Source organism: Poecilia reticulata, linkage group LG9 (genome assembly GCF_000633615.1).
Source record: "Poecilia reticulata strain Guanapo linkage group LG9, Guppy_female_1.0+MT, whole genome shotgun sequence".
Classification (NCBI taxonomy): domain Eukaryota; kingdom Metazoa; phylum Chordata; class Actinopteri; order Cyprinodontiformes; family Poeciliidae; genus Poecilia; species Poecilia reticulata.
The window spans coordinates 27603208-27629374 of NC_024339.1; the positions used below are offsets into that span (position 1 = coordinate 27603208).

The 26167-nt window shown below is 40.2% G+C and overlaps 2 protein-coding genes across 6 annotated transcripts; both read right to left on the reverse strand.

The window, feature by feature from the left end:
- Positions 1 to 1444: 1444 nt before the first annotated feature.
- Positions 1445 to 11349, reverse strand: arid5a (AT-rich interactive domain 5A). The gene is made up of 7 exons (XM_008419067.2): positions 9837 to 11349; positions 8557 to 8627; positions 4870 to 5038; positions 4720 to 4772; positions 3439 to 3536; positions 3189 to 3348; positions 1445 to 3098 (listed from the first exon to the last, which is right to left on the reverse strand). The coding sequence occupies exons 1-7, from the start codon at positions 9838 to 9840 to the stop codon at positions 1884 to 1886; spliced, it is 1770 nt and encodes a 589-aa protein (XP_008417289.1). The 5' UTR covers positions 9841 to 11349; the 3' UTR covers positions 1445 to 1883.
- Positions 11350 to 12608: 1259 nt separating this feature from the next.
- On the reverse strand, positions 12609 to 26003 carry dbnlb (drebrin-like b). Of its 5 annotated transcripts, XM_008419068.2 has the most exons (15): positions 25808 to 26003; positions 24257 to 24312; positions 23927 to 24039; positions 23769 to 23843; positions 22629 to 22778; positions 21770 to 21847; positions 21269 to 21420; positions 21132 to 21186; positions 19975 to 20049; positions 19603 to 19726; positions 19215 to 19328; positions 18028 to 18108; positions 17761 to 17819; positions 17599 to 17686; positions 12609 to 13897 (listed from the first exon to the last, which is right to left on the reverse strand). In XM_008419068.2, the coding sequence occupies exons 1-15, from the start codon at positions 25888 to 25890 to the stop codon at positions 13761 to 13763; spliced, it is 1440 nt and encodes a 479-aa protein (XP_008417290.1). In that variant the 5' UTR covers positions 25891 to 26003; the 3' UTR covers positions 12609 to 13760. The 5 variants fall into 5 exon arrangements, with proteins under 5 accessions (XP_008417290.1, XP_008417291.1, XP_008417293.1 ...); XM_008419069.2 differs by lacking the exon at positions 19975 to 20049; XM_008419071.1 differs by lacking the exon at positions 19215 to 19328.
- Between the last annotated feature and the right edge of the window lie 164 nt (positions 26004 to 26167).

Here is a 26167-nt window from a genome sequence, read left to right on the forward strand (position 1 = left end):
ATCTTGTTTTTTGAATAACAATTTTTGTTGCTAATCTGTTGCTAAGAGATGAGCGTGTTTACTGGTAACCAAGTGCCAAAGTAAAATTCAGATTTTTACTTTTGCAAAATGTACCAACGGTAATTGTTAGAACGACTTGATCCAATTGATAGTAACTGCGGCAACACTTGAAAACTGATTTTCACAGCTTCGCATTCAGTGTTGACTCTGCTTGAGAAATTTATCACTTAAAATAAACTGAGGTTTACAAAATAGAATATAACAATTCAGTCTGTTGTCTATGCCTGCATCTCCTTGCTGGGTCCTGTTGGGGATTTGAGGGGGTTTGTGCGTGATCAGAAGGCAGGGTAAATCCCATACAGATTGCCAGTCCATCACAGGGTAATATGTTATATAATTAAGTTTTTTTAGGATGAAAACTAATTTCACATAGGAATTCAGAGCTCTATGAAACGAACATGGTTTATGGAGTTAGCTTACAAAATAGTTTCTAACAATCTAATTGTCCTTTGCATTTCATTCACTGCACAGTAGTAGGTACAAAATTCAAAGGAACTTCAAAACTGTAGTTGTAAATCTAGGTAGCATGTATTTATACCCTGAATGTCAGCCTTGTCATTGGAAAATCATTTGGACTCCTAAAGTTACTGCCCTCGATTGTCACACCCGAATTAGACATTAAAGGCAGAGATAAATAGACAAGAGTCTTAGAGATAGAAAGGAAAGGCAAAACTATGGTATTTTCCCCCTATTGGTCATATTTCACGACTATATTTAACCATGACATCACACTTCACTAATTTCCTAACATTCTGAACTCCTGCAACGCAGTCACGCGAACTGAAAATGAATTTTAATCCTCAGCGCGAAAATATTTACATTTCCGCAAATACTTCCTGGGCCTAAACGTGACGTAATTTTTTTTCTTCTTCTCAATTTTACTCTACATTTACAAGAATTTCTGTTATCGCTCCACTACTTCCAGCTGCTTTAGACCACAATGTGGCTTGCAGCATAATCTCATTTGTGTGATTTCCTCTTTCTATTTCCTCCTCATTGCTCTTGCCTAAGAATTCTTTGTTATTTTCACCACCGACGAACTTACTTCCCCCTTGCCCATGCCACAGCAGTGACGCTCAGCATGACAGACCACAGTGTCGTGTCGTAAGCTCCGCGCTGCAGGGTGTCTTTGTTCAACAGACAGGGTTCAAACTCAAGAGTAAAAAATGTGTTGGCAGAAACAAAATCTACAACGGCAACAGCAAATAAATCGGCCCTATTAAAAAACTGAACAAAAATTAGCAAATAAAAAAAAAACTGTTTTTAAAGATTTTTGTTTATTTCTTTCTTTTCACTTTCTCTTTTAAATACATTTTAACAACGGCAAATTCTGGCAAAGACATTTTTTTTTCTTTTTTACAAAATATTTAACACTGATAAAAGGTAAAAAAAAAAAAAAAAAAAAAAGCGACCACATTGTTTACTGTTCTGACTTTACAATACAGTACTAAAAACAACAGCAGAGTTGCTTTTTTTTATTTAAGAACAAGAACTGAAACAGTGCAATCAAATGTTAATGAGGTAAGGCTGATGCTGTGGATAAACTAACCCCTTTAAATACTAAACTTTTCCAGATGTGTGAATTGGCTGAAAAAGTATGACTTTTATTTTAATGTATAAAAAAGCATAACTTTGTGGGGGAACACAAAGACAGGATGAAAATAACGCAGTTTCAACATTTACATGATATAGACTCAACTGGCCTCGGTCTTAGCAGCTGTGGAGAATTGTTGCATTTCTAGTGGTTTTGTTAGACTAATAATACTGCCCTGATTTTCTCTCCTCTAGTTTGAAAGCTACTCTAATGTGTTCAATTGTCCTCCTCAAAGTTTGTGAGGATAAACTGAACTCATGGCAGGTAGCGGGTATCCGACTTGTGGACTTAGCAGAGGAATGGAGTAAGGGTACGGGTAAACGGCCGGACCAATGAGAGCTGAGTGACTCGGACCGACTGGCATAGAATGGTACATTAGCTGGGAGGAAGGGAGTCTCATTCTGTGGGGAAGGAGCGCCGGGTGTAACAGCTGATGATGCCGGGAGTCTCTTGCCGATTTGTCGTAACTGGACAGAACGCACGACGCCGGCAGGGCTGTGGCGGACTGAGACAATCCCTGCTGACTGGGAGGAACTTTCTGCTGCACCGTCCTTGACCTGTCCCTCTTCTCTGTCGGGTAAGACCATGGGGTCACGCCGCCCAGCTTCTTGGTGAAAGGCAGAGAGTTGTCCGTCTGGAGCAGCCTGCTGTGGAGAAGTTTGTAACCTGGTCGAATGGGAGAAGGCCGCAGCAGCTGCACGGATTTGGGAGTGACTTTGGAGAAGCTGGAGGTAGAATGCGAGAAGGAAGGCAATGAGTGGAAAGGGTTTGCGAAATATTTGCCGTGGACTTTGTGGTAAGGGTTCCAGGCTGAGTCTTTTCTTTGGCTTTTTACAGAGTCAGTAGTCGGCGTTTGGGAGCTGACGAGAGGCGCGTCTTTCTTCTGCTCCGATGTGCTTGGCGCCTGACCGCAGCTCATGGGTTTGTTGTCCTCTTGCACTTTGGCCGCGATCAAACAGTTCTCGGCCGATGTTGAGCTGGGTCTGGGTTTGTCCCCGCTGCCTGCTGGAGATTCTTCTGAAGAAACGGAAAGGGGGGAAGGACTGCGCGAAGAGGAGGAGGATAAGGGCAATGGAGAGCCTTCAGAGGAATTGCAGTTTCTGCTGGAAGAAGCCCTGGCTGGAGACTGGGAGCAGTGGATGACCGAAGGCCTCTCCTTGTCCTCTCTCAGGGAGCTCAGCGGTACACTGAGGCTGGCCTGAGCCATTCGCTTCTTCTTCTCCAGAGGAGAGATGACCTCTCCAGTAACAGAGGGAAGATGAGGAATCCAGTTGTTGGGAGCCTGCAGGACATGGCCGTTTACAGGGGGGCAGAAATCTCCAGCGGTTCTGCTCGGTTGAGGTCGCTCCGGGTGGCGTCTGTCAGAGCTGGGAGGCCAGAGGGCGAAGTGAGGACTCATCATTGATTCACTTGGGCAGACCACATCTTGGCTTCTTTGGGGCAACTTCAAAATAAGATAGGGAACATTTTGTTACTCACATGTAGATATGAACTTTTTTATTTTTAGATTTTAAGCAACGCTGTCCGCTCTTACCTCGGAATCCATTTCTCTCTCAGAATGACTCCTCTTCCTCTTTCCGTCAATCTTGTTCACTTTACCCTCCTGATTCCTCTTGTATGGCTTCCGCGGTTTGCTCGGAGGTAGAGGTTTGTCGTCCTCCCCTTTTATGTGTCTCTCAAACGGCAGCACCAACCTGTCGTACGGACATCGGATGTCAGGTTTACAAATGTCTTTTTAAAATTTTATTATTAATTTATTGACCACCTACATGAATCCTCCTCACCTCTCGTAGTGTCTCCGAGTGCAGGTAGCAGCGCTGGTGCTACCTGGGCTTCCTCCAAGCTCATCGTAGACTTTCTTCCAAAGGCGTCCAGTTGTCACCTGTTGATCAGCACAACGAGGTAGATTAAGTCTTTGATCAGAAACATGATTGTGAGTTTTTATGAACATAAACACATACTTAATTTATGCATGTGGTCTTAAAAACCTAGCAGTTAGTGATGCTAGCTCTATTTTCGGGGCTTTTAAAGCATCATTTTGCTCGGCGGTAGGAGGCGGTGCACCGTAGCTCATATTCCAGTCTGAAACACTAACTGGGAGCGGTACAGCTAAAGGTTCTGGTCAGCTTAATGAAAAGTAAGGCAGTATATGAAAATAATAATAATAATAATGTTAATCTCAAGTGCAGAAATTGACACCATTCTACTTTTATATTGGACAATTACTCTTCGGAAACCCTATACATAAACCTGTTCTGTACAACTTTCTTCTGTTATTTTCTGTGTTATAATAATTTCAAATAAAGAAGTACCTTTTTATGAAGAGAGCTGTTTTAAGATGGCAGAAATTTGCTTTCATCTCAATTACTCTATGAACGGCTTTAAGCTTCAGCCTGCTGGGACAAACTAACCTGGATTTATGTTCATAAATACGTCAGGGGAGTTATACAGTCCAGGTAGGTGATAAACTGCTTTCTAACCCTTATCGGAATCCTGAACCATCGTTTAAAGAGATGCATTCATTTAGAGAAAATAATAGCCTGGCCACCAAATTTAGGCTTGCGATAATTTCCAACTGTACCGGCATTTTGTAATGTAGTAATTCAATCGCGCATCCTGTGTTTGGGCGTTTTGGTATACGCGCTTGCTTTCAGAGCTATTTTAAAAACGTCTCACAGGAAGGTGGTGGCTGGCCATTCTTCAAAAGCCACGTCAGTTGGCTCACTTTCCTGAAAGAACACTTTTTATTTTTTCAGATTGAGCAAATGTGAGCGGCCTCCTGTTGTTGTGTTTACACCCCTGGAGCAAAGCGTCGGTGGTCAACTTTAGCCCAGTTTGGTTCCACGTACATGCGAGTTTCACTCTCGGTACTCACCCGAATGCGGCGACACCAAAAAGAACATAATCTGAGAGCTTAGACAGATATATTGTCCCACCTCCCCTCCCCCCATTGTGGTTCCACTGTGACCATGTTTCTGCATCATAGCATGACCAATTAGGTGTTTTCCAACACTAACCAGTGAACACTGAGCCACTACAAAACAAATAAGTAACATATTACTCACTGATTCATATCCCCCGAGTTTCTCAACAGCTTTGTAGATCATCCAGAGATCAACTAGAAATGAAAAAAAAAAAAAAAAAGCATCAGAACCAACATATTTTAATGCAAACTTTGTGTGAATAATGAATCTTGATCATTAAGATCTACTTACTCTGTTTAAAGCCAAGATGGGGAATCCTTTCTATGGGTGTGCCCTTGTCTTTCATAAAACAGTGCAAACTTGCTACAAATGCTTTCTCCTCCATCGGCACCTTACTAGTCCCCGTTTCTTCCTCGCATTCAGTCGTAGAGTCGTGAATTTCGATAATGCAGGGAGAAGCCTGATGGGGAAGGGGGGGAAGGAAGGGAAAACAAAAATCATAAGTTCATAGAGCGCGACACCGAAGACTGAGCTGTGCATTGTGTAGGACCTCAATTTACAGTTGAATGCATCATATTATAGATGAGAAAGAGTAGTCATCTCAAAACACACAAATGTTGAAATGAAACATCAAAATCAGAGAGTAGGGTTTTACCGCTACTTTCAATAGATAACCGCTACACATCCTGTCTGGAGAGAAAGCTGCAGACTTGTGGGGTTTTTGGTCTAGAGTTGTCAGTCAACGGTAACACGGATGGCACTTTGAAAAACAAGCTGTTGCCAAAAGACTATATAAGTGGTGGAAAATAAACTTTACTTCTCGTAGGCCAGATGTTAAACAAAGACTGAATGAGGTTTTGTCACATCAATCACATTTGGGCTGGTTGTTGTGTTATGCTTTCTTTTTTATACAGAAAACTAGTTGGGGTATTGGTATGACAACTGTAAGCCACCAAACATTTTTATTTGCTTAAAATTTACAACAATTCACAAACACAAAATTTTAAATATATTCATGGTATTTTAACAATTACCTGTAGAAACAAGATTTTATTAGTTTTAAAAATTTGAGGACTTATAAGAAGCTCATTGCTCTGCAGCCTTTTTTCTGAAAGTTAAATCATTTTTTTTATATAAATAAATAAAAAACATACTCTATGATATAGAAGATCAAAACACATCTTTTTTTTTTTTTTTTTTTTTTTTTTTAGAAATTCCAACCACGTATGACTAACATTTGGCTTACGTGTCTGATCACATACACGCCGTTCCTGCTGTCAGAGAAGCACCAGGGCGAGCAGCCGCTGACATGAAAGAATAATTAGAGCAAACTCGATTGCAAAAAATTCCAACGGACTCTCTAAATTCTGCTCCTGCGTACGGTAAAGTCATCTTGATTGGTTTGGCTCTTCTCCTTTTGAGGTTCAGTTTCTTGTCAGCAACCACCAAACCACCCACTCTTGAGCGACATCTCCACACAGCCTTGCATGTTTTTTTTCTGTAAGCCTCTTCAAAACGAAGATGCATGATTTGCCTCGTCGGTGACGTTTTGAAAAACAATCACTTTTTAAAATTAGTTATGGGAGAGTATCTAACGAAGAACATCACTAAGCGAAACATGATTAAAGAGCTGTTGCACTAAGGGCGGAACCACTTCATAATCAGTTTATGTTGTTTGATGTTTTGGGGGGTTTTCTTGGTTACCACCAAGTAAAAAAAAAACCCAAAAAGAACAGCAGTATAATTTCAGTTTACAATAAAAAATATGTAACATGATCTAATTGCTTTGCATTAAACAATAATAATTAAAAAAAACAGCAACTGTTTCTACTGCTGGAAAAATAACATCCTACAATGTTCTGCTGCATCAGGACCAGATGTGTGCTGTGAGATCGCATCAAGTCTTTTTCCACATCTCCAAATGGACACTCGGATGAGATCAAGCTTTCCTATTGTAGGCTATATGCGATATTCTAGTAACGGTTGTGGGGAAATCGCTGTAACATTTGGCGGACATGCTGCAGGACGCGTCGACGTGCCCAAAACCGTAAGTGACAGCTTTGAAATGGCTGGTCGAATGATGTGTGCTTCAGCGTAAAGAGCTCAGGAAGGCAGCGCGTCTTCCTACAACACTGAAACTCGAGGCAAATGTGCAGCAGGAAGACTGAGGTTTTTTTGGTTTCATGCCATCACCGTCTGCCGTTTTCTCAACCTAGGATATTTCTAAAAGGAAGAATTTGTGGTGGATTGCAAGTTTTCTGTCGGTCAGCTGGTAACAAATAGAGGGCCGGGGAGATGCTACAATACTCCAGTTCTGGTGTCCTGCAACTCTTGAGATGTCTTTTCTTCAACACACCCGACTCAAACAATCAGCAGGACTCTGGAGAGATGTTATTATTATTATTATTATTATTTTTGCAATTTTGAAATTGGAACCACATACAGAATCCCCAGCTACAAATAAACCCGCCGAGATATTTTCACCGTCTTCTCACTCTCAGCACACAAAACAGATTACGACGACCTCTGCCTGCCTCACATCCACAAACATACCGTCACCGAAGTGAAATCAAAAGATTTGAAAAATTCACGCTTCATATTCAAATGTAAACTCTCACATCGCCGCCTCCCCGATCAAATTTCGCCAGATTGGATCGTCAATATTTTACTTTGACTCATCAGGCCCAGAAGCTGCTATTTCTGCGGCGCTCATTGTACAACAAAACAGCGAGAGGCGGTTTCATATTGAATCAAGTTCCTCTATGTGGTTCCTGGTTCCGAGAAGCAAACCTCTAGAGTGAGTAATAGTGAAGGTGCAGAGCTCCAACTAAGACAGTCCCGACTGAGTCACAGCGCAGCGGCCGACGTCGGTGTTCCCAGCTAAACGGGGAGCAGCTCTGACTTTTCCACTGTTGTTGTGAAAATGTTCGCGATCAGATTTCACACCGTGCCGGTTGTGAAAGCAGAAAAAAAAAAGAGGAGACTTTACAAACCACCTTAGGGTTTAGATTAAGCTTTCAGGACACTGATTGGAGAGTTAAAAAAAAAAAAAAAAAAGAAAGAAAAGAGGATACTTTTTTTTCCGGCACAAACAAAAAAATCTGATTAGAAACCTGCGTGAAATTCACCTACACTCACAAAGGGGCCGGCTTTACTTTCAACCATTGTTTTCTCGATCTGATTCACAAAAGTTTCGGGTTTATGCATCGACGGTTGCCTACAGGAAATGTCTGTGCTAGGAGCCACATACTGTAGCCCCCCCACCTTTTTTTTTTTTTTTTTTTCTTCTTCTTCTCGCAGCTCTCGGTCCACACCGCAGTGAAAGAATATCATTGTGAAACGCTCGTTTGATTTTCACTGATGAAATTTTTTGGAAAACTGTGTGGGTGATGATGTCAGTGAGTTGTGTTTGCGATTCTCACGATGACTGTGATCGGCGCTCAGGATCGATGCTATCTGGAGGGCAGAAGTCACCGCAGAAACCGCCGGGCTTTCAACTCGACTTGGCCTTGGAAATTTGATGAGCTAATTTATGCTTCTCATATTGTACCTCTCACTTCAGTTACCAGAACAGCGCCGTTGAGTTTCTTTATGCGCAATAAAATATTGCAAGTGTGTTTTTTTTTTCTTCTCTCCCTCTCTCTTTCTCTCTCTTTCTGTCTCTCTCCCTCGCTTTCTTTTTTGTTGATTCTTCTTAGAATACAAAGCAGAAGCATGTTCCTTGTACTCATTTCACAATCAGTCAAAAAAAAACATGAAACAACTGTACACACACACACACACACACACACAATCAGTCCATCAAACTGCTACTTAAATCGAGCAAAAAGGGGAAATGAAAACGCAACAGATAACACATTCTGAGCAGTCATGTCTGTAGTGACAAATTAACTGTAACTGCAGGAAACTGTCCAGAGGACCAACTGACAGGGGCTTTTTTTAATTTTTTTAATTTCTTTAAAATTTTATTTCTGGTACCTGTTTCGCTCTCGCCTTGTCTTCATCGCTCCCAGCTGTTTGTTGTGATGCCTCGCTCTGGTCCTCTTCAGCTACACCGCACACACACACACACACACACCGACAAACACAAAGGAAGGAGAAGTCACCTAACTGTGTGAATCTGAATTCAAAGAAGCGAGCACTTCTTCATTTCGAGAAGGCTTCTAATTAAGAAAAGATTCGAAATCAACGTGTGCGCGCGTTAATGGTCAGGTTACTGATCGACACACACAGATACACAAGAAGTAATCTGTAGAGCATATTGTTGACAGAGTGTGATATAAAACCACAGGTTGCAAAACCACTTCCTGCTCAAGAACACCACCGCTTCAATGCTGCACTGTATGGTATTGTAACTAAGAACGACAGCAATCTGGGAAATGGAGAAATCCAAAAATACATCATAATGTTTGGTCATTATCTTCATTATCTTCTGTATTTTGGTCACAAGAGAAGAGATGCGGTAGGTTATCTGTGATATAAAACTATTTTATTGTCCTATAAAGTTAGATCCTCGTCTTTTGAGAATGAACTCGCTCCCGTCGGAAGAATCCAGCGTCGCTAACGTTTTAGGGGGAAACTGAATGACAAACTCTTAAAGAGGAGAAATCAAAAGCCTGGGAGCGAGACGCAGTTCTGAGAAAGAGATGCCACTCTTCACCAGCCATCACCTCGACACCCTGTGAGCCCTCCACCCACGGTGATATATTTTTTTTTCTTCTTCAAGGCAAAACCAATATGCTTCTCTTTTGAGATCACTTGTTTCCTGTGCTTGTGGCTTAAACCTTTAATTCTGCTTTCAGTGGCCTCTTACTTCTCCATTTTAGGGCGATGAAGAAATATTCTTAATACAACATTTCACAACTCGCTGAATTAAATGATTAACTTTAAGTCTGACTTTTTTTACTGGACCGTTTGAATCATTGCAATCAGACAAACTTTTACTTTTTATATTCAAGTTTCAATGAATAGGGAATTTTTTTCATTTAATTTTTTTGTGAAGTCAACATTATAGAAAATGAGTGAAGTGTGAAAGTATAAAGTCAGCTCTATGTATGTATTTTTTCAAATATACATTATTCAGTTTGCATACATATACACACACACATATATATAAATACACACAATACTTGTACCAGTTAGCAAATTTACTATGACACGCCATTGAACTACTCTACCTCTATCTAACATTTCAAATTATTCACACATATGAATAACGTGTGTGCTGTAAAGTAAATAATAATCAAGTCTCTACTCACCCATTTCCAGCAGCCGTCCTCAACTCTGTGACTCGCTGTGTTTTGTGACAGTAATTCATGCGACAGCCTCTTCAACTTCACACCACGAAATAGGAAGATGTCTCTGCGGGACAGTTTCATTGGTTGACTGATGATGCCATGACAGCGAATGAGGCTGGGAAACTGAGTTTTTTTTCTTCTTCTTTTCATGCCAAGTCTCACAGTATTAGTTCTCACCATGTGTGTCATCGTCTGATATTCAGATTTGAAAAAAAAAAAAAAGAAAAGCTGCTGTGTTAAATTATTAAACAGCAGATTAGAGTCGGATTTGAACTATTAATGGAAGAAAAGCAATTGTGTCTTTTCAGCTTTCAAGGGATGTCAAACTTGATGTGTGTCTTTTGGGTGATCATGACATACACATTTATTGTACGTTACTACAGTTTTAGCAAATGTAAGCAAATAATTTAGAAGACTTCTTTGACAAAGACTTGATTTTCACATCAAAAAAGAACAGAAGTTTGCAAACCTGTAATAAAAAGGCAAACAACCGCACGGTTATATTGAAACTGATTCTTCTCAATTGGAGCAAAACCAGACCTATTATTATAAGCACACACAGCCCTGACTCAAATTCAGCAAAATTGTCTGAATTTGAGGAAGCGAAAGCAGCACTCAACCGATGTCCAAATAAAGGTCTGCAGAATGTCAGTGTTACATTTCCTGGATATCTATTAAAACAAATATCTACTTCTACATTTATTCTTCAAATAAAGGAAGCCGGGGCGTAACGCAGTGTCGCACACGGGCCGAGTTTAATGTTTAATAAAAGCGCAGGAAGGCAAAGGTTTATGCTTTCACTCTAATAAAACGGGGCGAAATGTACATCCTGCTTCTTTAGTGGCCAATAAAGCAGTCAAATTCTGACGCGTGTTTGAACTTAGATCACCTTTTCTGATGACATAGAAAATGCAACTGTTTGGATCTTATGCTTTCAGGTGCAAGCATGGAGTTTCTGAGTAATTACGCCCAACATGAGATATGATAAAAGTTGTGAGACTTGCTGAGCAGATGCTGCATGCATTGAAGTCTTCACATTTTTAAGGAAGAGAGATCTTTCTACTTCTTCAAAACACTTTCTACTGACTGTTGCCCGTTGATATTGGTTAAAAATAAAATGCCAAGATAATGCAGAAGCAGCTTTTTTTTGTTTTTTTTTTCCACATGATATGAGCAGAAAAATGTTTTTAAGTGCTGCCAAATATATCGTCTTCAGAGTTTAAGGTGACGGAAAGCGTGTCGTTAAAATACAAAGAAGATGCTTCCAAGAAGAGGACAGGCATTGGACAACATTTTAAAAAGAATTAAAAATGTTCTTTTTTATTTTTATAGTTGCATTTTCCTTCTACTTTCCTCTGGCCGCCTCTAACTCTGCAGATTAAGACGAGTCGACAGACAACACCCGGCTCCATCCACGTTTCCTCCGCGTGTTTTTGATCTCTTCGAAAAGGGGGATGCCCTGCTCTTCCATCTGCTGCGGATAGAGATTGACATTTCTGAAAAAAAAAAAATTAACATCTAAAATGTCAGAATAAGCAAAATAATCTGCAAATGGTCTAATGCTCAGAGCAGAGGGGGAAAAATGTTTTCACTAAAGAAAAATATATTTTGATTGCAAATTGTACTTCTACTGATACGAAAGCTCTACTAACCACCTGAGATCAGTTGATAGATCTAAAAAAAAAAAAAGACATCTATATGCACTGAGTCAGTAAGTCAGCTGTTACCTAAAATATAGCACATGATTTAGCTGTGATTATTTTTTCCTCTTATCTCACATTAAAAACTTTATTCCTTGTAATTGTGTCAATGTTTTTGAAGAACTCGTGAGAAATTCTCTCTCTCTCTGTGTTCTTCAGCCGACAACAAATGTGAAGCTGATGAGCAAAACAGAGGCTGCAAGACCGAGAAAATCCCCAAGCCATTCATTTCAGACTTTCAGTAGCATAAAGCATGAGGTTGAGGTGAGGACAGAGAGCTCTAAATGAGAGCATGAGGACTGAATATTGTGATTTTAAAGATGCACGGCATGTTTCCAACCTGAAGTTGACTCAGTTTACTGGGAACGACCTGCAAAGAAGAAAAAAAAAAAAAGGGTTTTAACTAGGACATGAGTCTTCCAGTGTTGGGTCGTGAACAGGGTTAAAAGATTACATCTTCAGAATTCGGCGTGCATCTGTGGATAATTTAACACAGACAAGAACACTAGCAGTGGGAGGTGATGTTTCTGTTTGCTGTTCGTTTCTAACTCGTGTAGGTGCGCGCTTGAGTGGAATTTTATTCTGAAACTACACCAAGCTGATTTATTTCGGGCCAACAGTTTACATTGGCGGAAAAGATTCAAGCTGGAAGCTTGAGATTAACGACGACCTTAAAGGGTCACGGAAGGAAAACAAAAGGAGAGAAGCGGGATGCGAGCGGGTGGACATAAGGCCAATTTTTACTCCTTGGCTGTATATGTTTATTTCCTTTATCTGCACCATTTAGCTGGCAGATGCAAAAGCAGATAGGTAGAATCTTATTTTCACGTGAAATTGAAACCTAAGCGTTTAGAGGTGAATTCCCCAAGTGTTACCTCATTCCAGGAAACGGACGGTAGAGAAAATACTCAGACTGTGCATACATCTGAGTTCCTGTTAAACCTCTGAAAATCCCTTCAGCTTTCTATATTTCAACCCCCCTTTTTTTCTTTAACCTGATCTAGATTGTATAAATGCAAACAAACAAAAGTAGCAGAATTTGGTTACTTCTTTTATTATCAAGAATCTCTGCATTACAGTAGACAGTCGAAAACAAATACCATGAATAAAGCATCAACACAATGCCCTTCTCTATGTATGATCAGTCAAATTTTTTTTGCATGATTAATAACAAAATGAAGTTGCATAAAGTCCGATGAAATGATTTAAAATGAGGCCAAACATTGCACTTTCCACCCTTTATCACGGCACACCAATATCTGCTGTGCACTCAAATTCACCTTCAGTCCGTTGAGGATCCATTAAAACAAAAAAAATAAAACGCTGACTTTTATGTTCTTCCCCAGCTTTTCCCTGAAAAGTTACACATGCTGAAATTATGCGGCCAAAAATGAGGAAGGACTTGAAATGAAAACTGCCGTTTACTCACAGTTTAAAGTCAGGAACTTGACCGTGTTATGCACTGCCCCGAATGAAAACAACCCAGAGCACAGCAAGCATCACCTGTTGGTTTAAATATTCACTTCCACCACTGTCAGAGTAAAAAAAAAAAATTAACCCGAAAAAACACAGGATAGAGGTTCAATCACATAAAAAAAAAAAAAAAAACGGATAATTCAGTCTGCCGGTATAAGAAGGCAAAAAACAAGGCGGAAATAATTAGGCTGTTTGTGGTACCGTCATCTATTCTTTTCTCCTGAAATGGGAAAGGACATTTGCTACAAATACATCAAATATACCTGAAATCAAAACGAAGCCACTTTTTTAAGGAATGTGAACTGGAAGTGGTGTTATCGATGCCCACAGCTGAAATTAAGACTCACGTACTGCATCACACTGACAAATAAATACACTTCTTTTCTCAGGGGGGCAGAGAGAGGACGAGGAAGCTTCGGGTTGGGTCTATGGGTCTTCACAAATCCATAAACGACGCCATCAGCTGCTTACAGTATCAACAATTTAAATGGAACTGCGCTCTAAGATTAAAAAAAAACAAACAAAAAAAACCGCCTGGCCCACAGTTACCATGCTCATTGGTCCGGGGGATGCGGAGAGACTCGCTTTGCTCATTTTCAGCCTGATCTAGAGTGTGTGAGGACTTCTTTTTTTTTTTTTTAAACTGCAAAAGTCCTCAGGAGAGACCGACCGATGTCGTCCTACGTAGCCTGGCCGACGATCCGCCGGGCTACATCAGCTCCACGTAATTGGCCGGGAACATCCCGAAGTGGCCGTCCGGACCGAATCCCCGCCACCAGCCCTCGTCGATCATTTCGATGCCGGTGATGACATCGTCCGGGTCGAACGAGATCTCGGTGTCGTCGGCTGAAAAGAGCAGAGAAGGAGCGGCGCGTCAGCATGAGCAGACGTAAAGCTGTGGTTTTTGACGGGCCTCATGTGCTGCGTGTAATCAGCAGAGATCAGCGTCTCTGACGGTATGGGGGACATTAGTAAGCACATGGTATGAGTCACCAGCACCCACATCACAAAGCTGCATTCGTGCTGGACAATAACTATGAGGGGGTTTGGTGCAAAATATGCTGCTCAACAACATTATCAACTAAAATAAAATAAAAAAAATCTACTTGTTTTTTTGCCCTCTAATCACATGCAGCTATTGTCTCTTCACCTCCCAGATACCTAGAACATGCAACTGAAAGGAGAAGTGATGAAACGGCGTGGTCACCCAGTCTTTGAGAAAATAAATGTGCCCTTCACTTCTCAGAAACATTTTTACATTAAAAACAGCTAGATGTGTTGGCGATAAAACCTGCTGTCCTTCTCAGCAGTTTTCCCACATCAGCCTCTGTTTGCAAAAGATGAAGCAGTGACACATAATGGAGTCACTGGTAAATATCGTACTTTCAAAATCTGAGAGAGGAAAAAAATGGTTTGTAGACTTTTAAGGTAATATTGTAATAGAAAGAGTTTTTCCTGGCTGTGTTAAGCATCCTGAACTGTAACAGTCCATTAATTACAAGCAGTAAATCTGCTAAAGGAGCAGCTGGAGCTCAACTCCAGATAACTGGTTTATGATTAATTAAAAAGCTAAAAGCAGTCTAATAATCTGCACAATAAGCACTTGAAAAGCAAAACAAACTTAGGCGGCGTTCTGTATATGTTTAAGTTTTTATACAAACACTGTAGAAAATATTTTTCTCTGGAATTAAAATCAGTTTAGCAGCACTTCTTTTACGTTAAAGCGATTAGATAGTCTTCCACATGCTTTTTTTTTTTTTTTTGCTTTAAATGCCATTTAAAACTGAACTTGTTATTTTTTCCCCTCTGATGCAGAGGCTGAGTGGAAACCTTAGGAGGGCGCTAAAGATAAAACTGTTACACTTGCAACATCCCTCGGTGAAATTCGCACCAGAGACTCGGTCTGTAATTTATGTTCTCCGTTCCTAACAAATGTCAACCACAAAATGCAATTTACCAAAAAAAATAAAAATAAAAAATTGGCACAGAAATAGTTGATTTCTTAAGCTGTGGTGAGAGAATGAAGTTCTGGGTAAATAGTCAGACAGCCTGTAAGTCACCATGAAGCTCAATAACCACATTCATCTTCCAACATCTGGCAGCATTTAAGTAGTCATCTGTTCTCTGGTTTACCAGCTCCGTCACTGATAACCAGCCACAAATAAATCACATTTATTTATTCTAAATGGTACTTGGTCTTTAGCACATAATTGGCCCGGTTATTTCCCCAGACCTTTTTCCTTCAAGCTGTGCTTCTGTGCGCTACGTTAATGGTTTTCAATCACACTTTGAAGCATAAAGGTAGATGCTTCAAACAGCTGAAGTAACAATCTCCACCACTCATTGTGGATGTTTGCAAACGTAAGCGTTTTCATGTCATTGTTAATCATTGCCAGGATCATTTAGTTCTTTTTACAAACAGTAAACGCTGCCGCGTTTCTCTTTTTGAGAACGGACGAAGCTCAGCATCACTTATCAACAAATAGTACAACGTCAAGCTGAGCACAGCGGTCTCATAACAAACCCAGACGGTGGCCGTCTGAATCTGACCCAAACGCGTTTCAAAGAGACGGCCCCGATTAAAACGGCCTTCCTGTTGATCGTCGGCTGGGGCACATTGTGCCAGAAAATAATCGTGTGCAACATATGATTATTAGAAAACATCAGCTCTCATACTGTAAAATATTTGATTTTAAATGTTGGGTTATAGGACAGAGTTTATATTTTATTAGCAATATATATTTTAATTTGAAAGGAAGAAGGACCCATTTATTAAACTTGACAAAATAAAAAACAAACATGTTCCTCATTCCAATCTAATCGATAAGAACTGACAAAAAAACCCCCCAAACATGTACATCATCAAAACAGTTCACAGAAAATATTACACTTGTAAACCGTATTGATGGTGTACATGTTATGTTTATTTGGTCGGTTCTGACCCATTAGATTGCATTGAGGTTTGCCAGGTTACTAAATGGGTCCAAGTCTAAAACTGTCTTGATAGTTGGGGGTCCTATTAAGTGATATGAAGATTTTTTTTTTTTTTGTTGAGAAATTTGAGTACTTTAATTGGTAAACAAGAAAAATTAACTAAAATAAAAACTATTAAAATTTTCCTTTTTTTTTTTTTTTGGGAAAACTAATTACTAAATTGTATCCTGCAAGTATCTAAACTTTGGGATTTTGTTCCATTTGGCAGAGTTCGAACACAACTGGCCTAAGTTGTACTTTCGTAGTTTACATCAAGTATATATGCACAGCTTAATAATATCACACCACTGTTACACAGTTTTTTTTCACAGCTACTAATTGGTGACAGTCTTAAAATAGAGCAGCAGAGTGTGGTGCAGACTTGACACAAAGAGCTTCGTATAAAGTCAGTGGAAACATCCTTTTTGGGAAAGGGTCTGATGTTTTAGAACTGAAGTTTTGTGGTTAAACCACTATGAGTATCATTTCTTTCTTTTAGGTTTAGTTCTGCGTATTCCTTTTATATGTAAATGCAAAAGATATACAATTATTGCTATGAGTGTCGCAGTTCTTTACAGATTGGCTGTAACCATAATTACTAAATATTTTTAAACTATTTTAAAATCACAGGTCTTAGAAATATGAATAAAAATATTAGTTGGCAAGAAAAAAAAAAAAAAACTAGCCCAGTGGCATTTCTGAGTTTGTTGCACGACTTCTGCTGCTTGACCTGAGAGAGTTAAGATCAGAGTAATAGTTCCCCAACCTAAATAACCGCCAGCCTACAAACAACCCTGCAGCTGCTGAAAGGAGAACATTAATAGGCAAATTAGAAGTGCCTGGATGCTAAGATGACACTGAAGTTTTTCTGCATGTGTGCCCAGCAGTATTTGTTTTAATTTGGAGGACTTATCCTTGCATTTTGTCTAGGTTTGCATTGAATTGCATTGGAGCTTGGTGCAAACGGTACCAAACTGATGCAACAATAGGCTTGTGGCTAAAAATCTTTGAATGCGGTTTACCAAAACTGCTGATATATTTAGCTTGAGAGAGAAAAAACTAAAGTTCGTTTTATATTTAACAAAACTAAAGAGGCGTCGTTAAACATTACTAAGGCAATGGCGTTTTAAATGTCAGCTTAGTACACTACAACCATTGTCTGTAACGATGTGAAGACAATAAGCTGAACCGAGCAGTGCTAGCTAGCTAGCAAATGTCAGCCTGTTTTGCTTCTATGACTCTACAAAACAGAAGAATGAAAAGATTATACTTTACTTGAAAACTACAATTATATTTAGCAAGTTTATTTCATATTCTTGCAAAAAATATATATATATATCGATATTAGAGCTAACATTATTATGACTGTAATAATCAATGTTATATTACTTTAGTAGCAGGAGGAACACATGTTGCTCTTCTGTTTTAAATGACAGCATTTACTTTTACATTTTTTTTGTAAATGGTACTTACAAGAAATGTTATTTCCACCCTAACAGGCTGTTTAAATGACAGTCAGTAGTAACTCAGCACAGATGTAACCCATCCTTTTATATTGCATTGTGACAACTCACCAGCCTGATAGTCATATAATGCTCTGGCACAGATTCCTCTGTCTGACGTTTCCTCTACAGTCATTTCATAAGAGTTACTCTCATCGACCTGCAAGAGAAAAGACATCAACTCAGGTACGTCTTATGGCAAACATGTCTTTCTGCAGAGAGGAGAACACCAACCTGGGCAGGCTCTTCATACGTTGTTTCTTCAACATACGAGTTAGCAGCTGGTGCCTCCTCTGGGGGAAAAAAAAAAAAAAATACAAAAACATAAAAAATGAAGTACTGCGAGATTAGGGACCGTCACCTGCCAGCAGGTGGCAGCACAAACAACCAAACAGGGAAAAAAAAAAGCTACTAGTTATTTTATTCGTTTAAATAAATGGCAGGGTTGTGAAAACTGATCAATGATGGGTTAAAGGTGATGGGAAATGAAATGAACCCCACCTTTCCTCTCTTCCTGGGGAGGAGTCTCCTGCTCCTGCTCATCTTTCTCAAATGTGGCCTGCTCATCATTCAAATCCGGTTCTTTAGCACCCAGAACACAAGCACAGACACGCATGTAGACAAAGGAGCACATTCACAAGTCCACACAGGTTCAACGCCGCCACCGGACCCACTTAGAGCGTTCGTTACGGTTTTGTTGTCAAAAGACAATTAGTTAATAAAAACAAAAAAAATAACATAGGGAGTCCACAGGATGAGCTGAGCGTAAAGCGTGACGAAGAATGAAAATTAACATCATGAGAAATGTGGAGAGGATGACAAATATGACGAATGAAACACAGAGGTTTTTGTCTGTAAAAGCCGGAACATGAGTTACACCAGTCATTTGCCGCATTAAGCTGTAACACTGCCTTATTTCCAATACTGACGTGTCAGAGCGGCAGATTCTCATATCGAGAAGAATCTTTGAAAAATCTGAAAGGTGTGGTGTGCTGCTGTATTCAGCCCATCTGACTCAATACTTTGCAGAATTGCATTTCACTGTAATAACAGCTTTCAGAGTATGTCTAATAGATTTGCACATCTGGTGGAAATATTTCTCCTCATTCTTTGCAGAAATCTCAAGTTCTGACAGACTAGAATGGAGAGCAGTCTTGCCGCACATTCAGGCCTGGGCCTTTTGCACCAGAGTTGCCATGGAAATCCTGGCTGCTTGTCGTCCTGACCTGCACCTGTCAGTTTAGGTCGACAGCCACGCCTGTTTGCATTTTCAGAAGATGGACTGAACATGTACTGATTTATAGCTTTAAATTTCCCCTCTGGGCCGTAGGTGAACTGTATTTACTAATATGGTGACTTACTAATTTACTGGTTGCCCTGGATGCCATTTTGTGTCATCAGAATAACGTGGGCTGAATACAAATCAAATCCCACACTTTCACGTTTTAATGTGTGAATCAGCCAAGTGTTATTTTCGATGAAGGCCATTTTTGGGAAATATTTTACTCAGGAAGTTGATTCTCAGTAATAAATCAATCAAAGCAGTGGGTGTGAGTAACATCTCAGATTTCCTGTCACTTTTTGTTTTGCAACAATTACTTTTGATATGACTTGGGTTTAGATGAAGGTGTGTTTCAGTCTTCCTGTCAATATGTGTATGTGTGTGTGTGTGTGTGTTAAGCTCAGACCTGTGGCACGAACAACAGCAGCTGGCACAGGAGAAGGAGAAGCTTGGCGCGGAGGTGAGCCGGCTCGCTCAGATTCGTACGCTTGCTTAGACAGAAAAGGGCTTCGAAGTCGCCCTGAGCAGACGAAACAAACACACCCCCCAAACACAGGTCCACAAATGGATGAGAGAGAAGACAAGGCGGAGGCAGACTCAGCAGAGGAAGAGACACGGTTACGGAGACAGAGTTAAGTACGACCATGAGGCAAACTAGACAGTCTGATGAAAAGCTTCGAGTATGTACAGTCGCACCTACCACTCCCTGACGGCAAGTCAAGAAAGTATTACGCTGATGCAAGGTTGGCTGGGGCAAATTAAGCAAGCCGTTACCGCTTCTGCTGGGGCAATACCTGGCTGAGGGCTGTCGGGGGCAGCAGAGGGAGCGTCCGAGTCGCTGGGAGTCTCTCCTCGCTCCCGCTGCTTGAACATTTCCCTGGGGTTCACGGCGCGTTGAGAGATCAGAGAAGCCGCTTCCTACAGAGGAAAAACAAGAGAGAAAAAACATTTTTAAAATACGACAAAACACCTAAAATAAAGATTCATTAGTAGGCGAAATAGAAAAGATTATTTTTTTTTGTTTGTTTTTTTTTTAAATTTGTGCTGAAGATCTAAACTGGAAAAAGGAAGCAGAGCTTTAAAGATGTGAAGCTTAAAGAGAGTGAGAGCCGAGGGAAAAGGTGCTTCAGGAGAGACGGGGGTTTTTTTTGGGAAGGAAAACTCACGTTGGCTTTCTCCACAGAGTCGCCTCTCCTGACTGCTTTCCTCTGAGCTGCATCGTTCTGCTGCTGCTGCTCCTCCTGATGGTGTTGATATTAAATTTGGCACGACTTTCACAAGATGTGTGAACTACGTCTCTGGGTCATTCCGCCCCTTCGCCAAATCACACCACTGAATTTTACCCACAATCACCATTTCGCACTCAGATTATTTAGCAATTTAAAATGGTATCAGTTTTCCTCTTTGTAGAAATAAGTAAATATAATAATTGGTGAAGCATGGATCAGAAATTTCTTGGGCGATGCAGATGTTCTGAAGAAAACTGGGGTTTGTGAAAGAAGTTGCTGCGCGACGTTATTCCCGTCTATGGAATAGACTGGATTTTTATTAAGCTGAAAAAAGTGTTTTGATGCATTTAACAAGTTGTACTTTTAAAAGATTGAGCTAAAAATCAACACAGTAAGTCAAATGGTTCAAAAGAGTTCTAATTTCTAATAAAAAAGGTTAAAAAAAAAATAGAAGATATTTTTCAGAAAACTTGGCATCACGCAGCTTCTCCACTGGTTTTGGCTTTGATCCATATTTATTAGAGTCACACAAACATGTTTGATAGCAGACATCCAGTAAAACGTCGTAAATCGTTTTAAATGTAAATCATTAATTAAAAGTGTGTGCCAGTGATCAAGTCTGTATGTGTGCGTTTGTCTGTGCCAGTGTGACTAGAAGTCACTTGTAGTGTTATATTTTCTTTTTTTATTGAATATCCATTTTTTATAACCTGCCGAGAGACTGCAGATGAGATTTAGCTTATGCCAGAATCCATCAAATGGTGACATTTATGTTTGAGCTGCACACAGTCCCTTTTTTAAAGAAAGTTTACTTTCATTATTAAATGATTTATTGTCAAAGCGAGGGCAAAAATTTCCACTGTCAATGTCATAAACATCCTGCAGGAGGCGCTGCTATTTTTTCACTGATCAACCCAAACCAAATCAACACGGGTATGAAATGGCGAAGCAGGAAAATGCCCAGCACTCCTCAGCTACCAAAACAGTGTTTTATAGTAAACCAACTCCACTTAAATAAGAATCTGTTGTTCATCCCAGTCAGCAGACTGAAGAGCTGAAAAGCATTTGGTCGGCTGTCAGGGTCAGACACTCACCCAGCGTTGCTTTTCCTGCTCTTTGCTCTCGGCTTCCAGCTGCTGCTGATACTTCCTGCCAGGAAATAAACAAGGAGGACAATCCTGTTAAAAGATGCTGTTACAAACAAGCCAGAACCAGAGCACACGCTGCCTACTTTTGTTGATCGATTTGAGAAGATCTCTCCTTGTCCCTTTTGTCCCTCTGCACTGCCTCTTTGGTCTCTCGGTCTTTCCTCTCCCTCTCCAGCTTTTGACGCTCCTCCTCGGCCTTGCGACGGTCCTCCAGGCGACGTTTCTCCTCTTCTTTCTAAAAAAAAAAAAAAAAAAAAACCCCAACAGATCAGAATTTGTTTGAAATTTTACACCATTAAAAACAGAGAGAGAGAGTCTCATCACTACAATAAACAACTTCAACCTCAAAAACCTGTAGGAGTTTCAATATAGTTCAAATATTTAGCCCTTCCTTTTAGGCCAGGATAGGAACTTGGACGTTTTTTCTTTTTTCTGTACACAAAATGTTTCCATGGTGCCAGCCAAGCAGATTCAGTGTGCAAGCAGAATCTGCACAAGACTGATGTTCAGTTGATGAAATCGCCATCTGAGGTCAGAGCGAACCTCCACAGATCTCCATGGAAACGGTTCTACAACTGACGTACCTCTGCCTGTGCCCAGAAGTTGTCTTTATTGGTCTTCCTTATTTCTGACATGGCGTTGGTTTTCTGGTACACTGAACCCTGAGGGGAGACAAGAGCATGCACAAAAAACTGTGTAAGCATAAAACAGATGCATAAAACCCACAGTGATGCAAAGTGTTTGTTAAATCAGACACCAAAGCACCTCACCTCTATGTTTTAGCTCTTTTAGATTCATTAAAGCTGCAGTATGCAACTTTTATAAAAGCGTGTTTTTTGTTGTTGTTGTTTTTTTTACATATTTGTTAAAACTGTCACTATTTTATGACCGTATGAGGAAGATAACATGTGAAAAAAAAAAAATATCAAGCTCCTCCAAACCCTCTTAGTGCCAAAGACAACCAATCAGAGCCAGGGGGAAAGCATTAGTGCCGTCTGTCACTTTTGTGTACGCGCTGCTAAATGTGCAAACGGCAGAGGCACAAGAAGAACTGCTCATCTGCTGTCATCGGTGGCTAAGCTAACTAGCCTGAGCATTCGTGAAAGGCTCCGTTATAGGGAGAGAGCAAACAGAGGGTCCGAGCAGTGCATACACAAGCGTGATTGACAGTACTGAGACCCTCCTGGCTCTGATTGGTTGTTTCTGACCGATCTGTATTTCTGCTGATTTTTTTCACAGATTATCTGTCTCATCCTATACTTTTATGACGTAGTGACAGTTTTATTAGATATGTAAAAAAAAAAAACATCTTTCATAAAAGTTACCTACAGCAATTTTAAAGTAAAATATACAGATATATTTTATGTTCTACATCTACACTGTGTAATGACAAAAATGTGTCGAGATCTCTGTACGGCTCATGCTGTTGGGGAGGGAGCGTACCACGGGCCCCTGAGGGCCGCTGTCCTGGAAGCGATTGGAGGCTTCTTTGTGGAAGCTGTAGTTGGCTCCTGAAGCTTTGGCCACCTTCTGCATGATCGCCTCAGGCTCCACATCCTCATCTGCTCTGGCATTGATGGTGACATGGGCCCCCTGAAGCCGCGGGAAAGAAAAAGACTTCAGACTTTAAAAGACTTTAAATGTTGCAACGAGCAGCCGCCATGCGAATCAAACAGAAAGTAAGTCACTTTCAGAAAGACCAAGACTAACCAGCTCAATCCAACTGAGAATGTGTGGCCAGACATGATGATGAGATTGAGGCGTTAGGTCGGGGTGCACCGATTGCAGTTTTCTGGCCGATCACTGATTGTTAAAAAGCCTGACCAATTTAAATTTTGACTAATACCGATTTGAACGGCACATCTCTAGTATTTTGAAAACATTTCCGTCTCCAGAGGCAAAAGACGTACCTCAAAAGATTTGCAAAAATTATTTTGAAAACCATGAATCATTTCCTTGAACTTCAAAAAGTGTGTGTTACTTTGTGTTGATCTATCGCTTAAAGTATATTAAGGTTTACAGTTAAAGTTAATGTAAAAATGTTCTAGGGCTTTTCCAAAGCCCCAAATTGTTTACTGCCATAATCTTTTCAGAAACTACAACTTTTAGCAGCAGAACTACAAACAGAGCTAATATTGCACAACCTTGAGGCTAACTCACTTCTACCAAAAGAACTGGATGCAGTGATAAAAAGGAGGACAATTTTACCCCTTTTTGTTTAGTATCATTAGGTAGAATCATAATCTTAATTTAGACATGTGACTACTACATACCCAGACGTTAAGAAGTGCAAACTTTCAATAAACAATTAAGATTCAAAAAGCGTTTTTGCCAATCCTGTGTTGGCAATTTTCTCAGCAACTGTGCTGACAGAAAATGATGCAGGATAAAACTACATGCCTTTTCTGACATTTTGCACCAACGACAAGGTGAAAAAAGTTAAGCTAAAAGATAAATACATAATATTTGTCTTCCACAATACCCGTCACGGAGTTATTAAAATCATTTTTTCACTGTAAAAAAAACAAAAAAACCCAGAAAAATAGTTGCATATTTCACGTAGCCTCAAACATTCACCATTACCTTGAGGAAATTGGCCATGGCGCTGACGTGGTTTGCACATATTCCCTTCCTGGCATCTTTTACACCCTCTCCGGTCTGAAACGTAAACCATTATCGAAGCGATTAACGAGCGCTAACGAGATTTAATTAAACGCAGGACAGAACCATGCATCACTAACCCAGTTGATGAGGACATATTTAGGCAGACCGGAATTGGGATCCTGGACCCGGCAGAAAGCGTACATCACTTTTCCACTGTTGAGCTCCTCAACCAGCTCCTCCAGGCCTCCATCTGATACACAAACATTGTGGAAGAATTCGATGGCTTCTTGTGGTTTGTTGTGTAACTGTGGACATATTTTCCCCCCCTCTTGCAAATGTTGGGCTTTAGAAAGCAAAGACCAGCAGTTCTTTTGTGCTCAGATTCAAGCACCACGACTGCAGCAAGCTGACAAGAGACATTCCTGCACGCATTTGATAACAACAACAACAACAACTGGGTTATTTACCTCCTTTTTCTACCAGGCGAATGTCATTGCTGTTTCCCTCGTAGGTGAACAAGGCCCTGTGGAAAACACAAGGACGTACAGCGTTTTATCACTCATTAACCCATTTTAAGCATTCATGACACTTAAGCCCCTCTTCACACAAGATCTTTTAGGGAAGTGGAGTTGTGTAAATACGGCTGCTGCAGTTTTAATCCTCTTTAGGAACAGACATGTTAGTAATCTTCCTAGGCTGCTGGCCTTTGTCTTAATTGAAGGTTTTATATAATTTTATTTGCTTGGCGAATCAAACTACTCTTGAGCTCTTTGTGTGTTTTACATGAAGCAGAAAAATGAAACGCAGATGACAGAAGTATCTGCCAGGTTTTAACTAGAGATGCATCAATCACACAGACTGAGTCACTGAAAGTATTCAAATATCATTTTAAATACTTTTCATAAATATGAATCAACACTAAAATCTTCCCCTAAATGTACATGTGCATCAACCAACAGCTTGGTGTTATACTAAAGTACCAAAGTAACCATTTCAATGGAATAATCTTATAAATGAATTCATTTTCTGTTGGATTTAAAATGTCTATCAAAGCAAATGGGTCACACTTTTCTTTTTTAAAGTGACATAGTCCATAATGGGAGACAAAAAAGCGGAAAAGTAAAAGAAAAATCAGAAATCGGTATCGGACAGGGGAAGCCAGATCAGTGAAGTTTCTAGTTTTAACCAAAGACAAACACTGAAAATGCATTTCCTTCCTATTTGCAAAGTGCAAACTACTTCTTCATAGAATCAGAAACCAGCTCTCTCCGAAAGTAGTCAAAGCAAAGTCAGATCCCTATTCTCCTTTTGTTTCACCCAGTCTGCAAAACATAACGGGAAGAAAAATAACTAGAGTAACTGAATAAGTGAAAGAGAGCTGTAAAAAGATCAAGAAATGAAACACAGGGAAACATTCAGAACATACATTTAGAGGGAGGACCGAGCAATAAAGGATTCCCTGAGCCATTTCCCCTTTGGATTAAGTAATTCGGGTCAGTGTTGAACACTGCAGCGGTCATCAACAGGTTTCTATCTAGAGGCAGTGTCAGCGCTGAGAGGTTTGTTATCTGAAAGAGGAAGTCTCTCAATTTGCCTCGCACATAGTATGTTTAGCCTCTATCTCGCCAGGAAGTGGGTGAAATAGGTGAAAGTCTTACCTCATATACTTCATTAGATCATTTAACAAGTGCTACAAATACACATGAAGTAACATTTCACTAAAATTACACGCTTCCGTGATTACCAGGTATTAGGTTAGCATATTCCAAACCTTGAACATTCCTGCCAATCAGTTATCAGCATGATAATTCATCCCATGAGAAGAACTCTAATTTAAATTGAGGTTATTATTATCATAAATTCCAGCAGGCAAATACAAATAGAAATCAAGTTACCGTGTAAGTTAAATCAAATTCAATGCAACTTATTTGACGACACACTCAAAGCTAGCAAACATTGTAAGCTAACCCGAACCTCTTGTGAGGCGCTAGCGCCGCTTTAAAGGTGGTGCCTCTTACCAGTTCGTGTCGGATTTTTCATCTACTACTTCTTTATAGGCAGCTGTTAACGCAGGGCCATTTTTGCTGAGGTTAACAGCCATCGTTTTTGCCGAGTACAGCTAGACAGCTAGCTCTCTGCGGGCTGCGCCCTTCCTACAGGAGGAGTGGCAGCGACGCTGACTTTCAGCTACATTCGCCCAGGGTGTGCTCCATATTAGGCGCCGCGACTCCCGGATGGAGGGGCTCTTCAACACGTTTGCGCTTGATAATATATATGACTGCAATTTTATGTCCTGTCCGAATCATTTCTAAGAAGCACCGCTTTGTTTCTCAAGAGAACTGGTTTATAGACGAATATTTCCCTTTTTAAATAATTCT